Source organism: Sinocyclocheilus rhinocerous, unplaced genomic scaffold, assembly GCF_001515625.1.
Source record: "Sinocyclocheilus rhinocerous isolate Xijiao unplaced genomic scaffold, SAMN03320098_v1.1 scaffold470, whole genome shotgun sequence".
NCBI classification, from domain to species: Eukaryota; Metazoa; Chordata; class Actinopteri; order Cypriniformes; family Cyprinidae; genus Sinocyclocheilus; species Sinocyclocheilus rhinocerous.
In genome coordinates this window covers 84,239-85,825 of record NW_015637537.1, presented here as the reverse complement: position 1 = coordinate 85,825, position 1,587 = coordinate 84,239, and the positions used below count along the sequence as shown (strand labels likewise).

The 1,587-nt window shown below is 53.1% G+C and overlaps 1 protein-coding gene across 1 annotated transcript in view; it reads right to left on the bottom strand.

Moving 5' to 3' along the window:
• Nucleotides 1-1,587, bottom strand: part of LOC107748975 (espin-like) — a 70,659-nt gene that overhangs the window by 44,218 nt on the left and 24,854 nt on the right. Inside the window, exons 6-7 of the mRNA XM_016564014.1 lie at nucleotides 729-935; nucleotides 293-614 (exon numbers count right to left, since the gene is read on the bottom strand). Coding sequence (XP_016419500.1) covers nucleotides 293-614; nucleotides 729-935 — 529 coding nt within the window. The remainder of the gene's footprint in view (nucleotides 1-292; nucleotides 615-728; nucleotides 936-1,587) is intronic.

The following is a 1,587-nucleotide window of genomic DNA, read 5'->3' as shown; positions in this document are numbered from 1 at the left end:
GGGGGGTCGGATCAGGGACCTCCGGGAGCCATGGCGGAGCGTGCAGTTCGGGTCACCATGGCAGATCAGGGGCCTCGGGTCGCCATGGCGGATCCTCCGTGGCCTTGGCTGGCTCGGCCACGGGTATATGGGCCCCCCCAAAAAAATTTTCTTGGGGAAATCTAGGAATCCTGGGGGGTGCTCTGGAGGAGTGGGCACTGGAGGGCGATCTGGAGGGCATTCCGGAGCGGACTCTGGACTAGGTGCCAACTCTGGAGCGGATCCATGGACTCAAGCAGGATCCTAGAAGAGCTCTGAGGTGAAAGCGGGCACTAGACTGAGCTCGTGGGCTGGAGCCTGCACTGGAACTTGGTTAGTGGCTGGAGCCTGCATTGGACTCTGGTCTAGAACAGACACCTTCACTGGGCCGATCTCGGAATCAGAAGCTTTCATTGGGCCAAACTTGGGAACAGGGGCCTTCTCTGGGTTAAATTCGGGAACAAGGCTCTTCTCGGGACTAAATTCAGAAACAGGAGCCCTCTCTGGGCTAAACTCGGGGACTGGAGTCCTCTTTGGGCCTCGGCGCTTCTTCATTCGCCTTCTCTTGGGAGCAGAGGTAGAATGAGGCACGGCCTCTAGAACGGGCAGTTGGTTGAAAACTGGAGCTGATCTTGGGGCAGAAACAGGTCGGAGACTGGAGTCTAAAGCTTGCATCCTCTCGGGGCTGAGATTCTAAGCAGGAACCTTACTAGGGCTGTATTTGAGGATTGGGGTACCCAGGATGCCTGCTGCTCGCACCGACCTCAACGGTGGATCCGTCACACTGGGCATTAGTCTAGTTTGCCTTAGTTTAAGTTCTATCTTGCTCATGGTTTCTGGCATGGCAGCCATGGCAAACCGAGCCTCTGGGGTGGCGGCCATCTTGGCCAGGGCCTCAGGCGCGACAGCCCTTTTGGCTAGGGATTCCAGATGGAATTCTCATTCGGACCTTAGGACCGCAGGAGTCGGGTCCTCCAGGACCCCCGGACTTGGTTCCACCAAAGTTGGGTCCTCTGGGACCACTGGACTCGGAACCACCAGAGTCGGGTCCTCCAGGACCACCAGACTTGGGACCCCATTACACGGCGTTTTAAATCAAGGCGGGTGAGGGCGTTTTCATACGCGTTTGGCCAATCAATGTCTACTTACCTCACGATTAGTACCAGTTGTGCTGGTTAGACCCTGCTCCGGAGTAGGAGCTAATTTGGTTCTCGAAAAAGGTGAGGGAGGTGAGTGTGGAGTGTGGGTGACCGTGATTTCACAAAGTACAACATGTTCCTGGATCAACATCCTTGTTGATCCTGAAACAACATTCCAATTAACCAATCAGAATTGAGGAATAACTTTTCAGGAAATATCTGTTTTAGGCTTACGATCAGGGTTAGGTGCTTCTACACCCTTGGTTTCATTTCACACTGATTTTAGGAATAAATTATTGGTAGGGTTAGGGATTGAATTTAGTCTATATTTTTGGACAGTAATGTTGATCCAGGAACATGTCTTACTTGGCAAAATCACAGCGATTGTGGAGTGAAGAAAGACTGTAGACTTGGCAACACGGCAGTGACA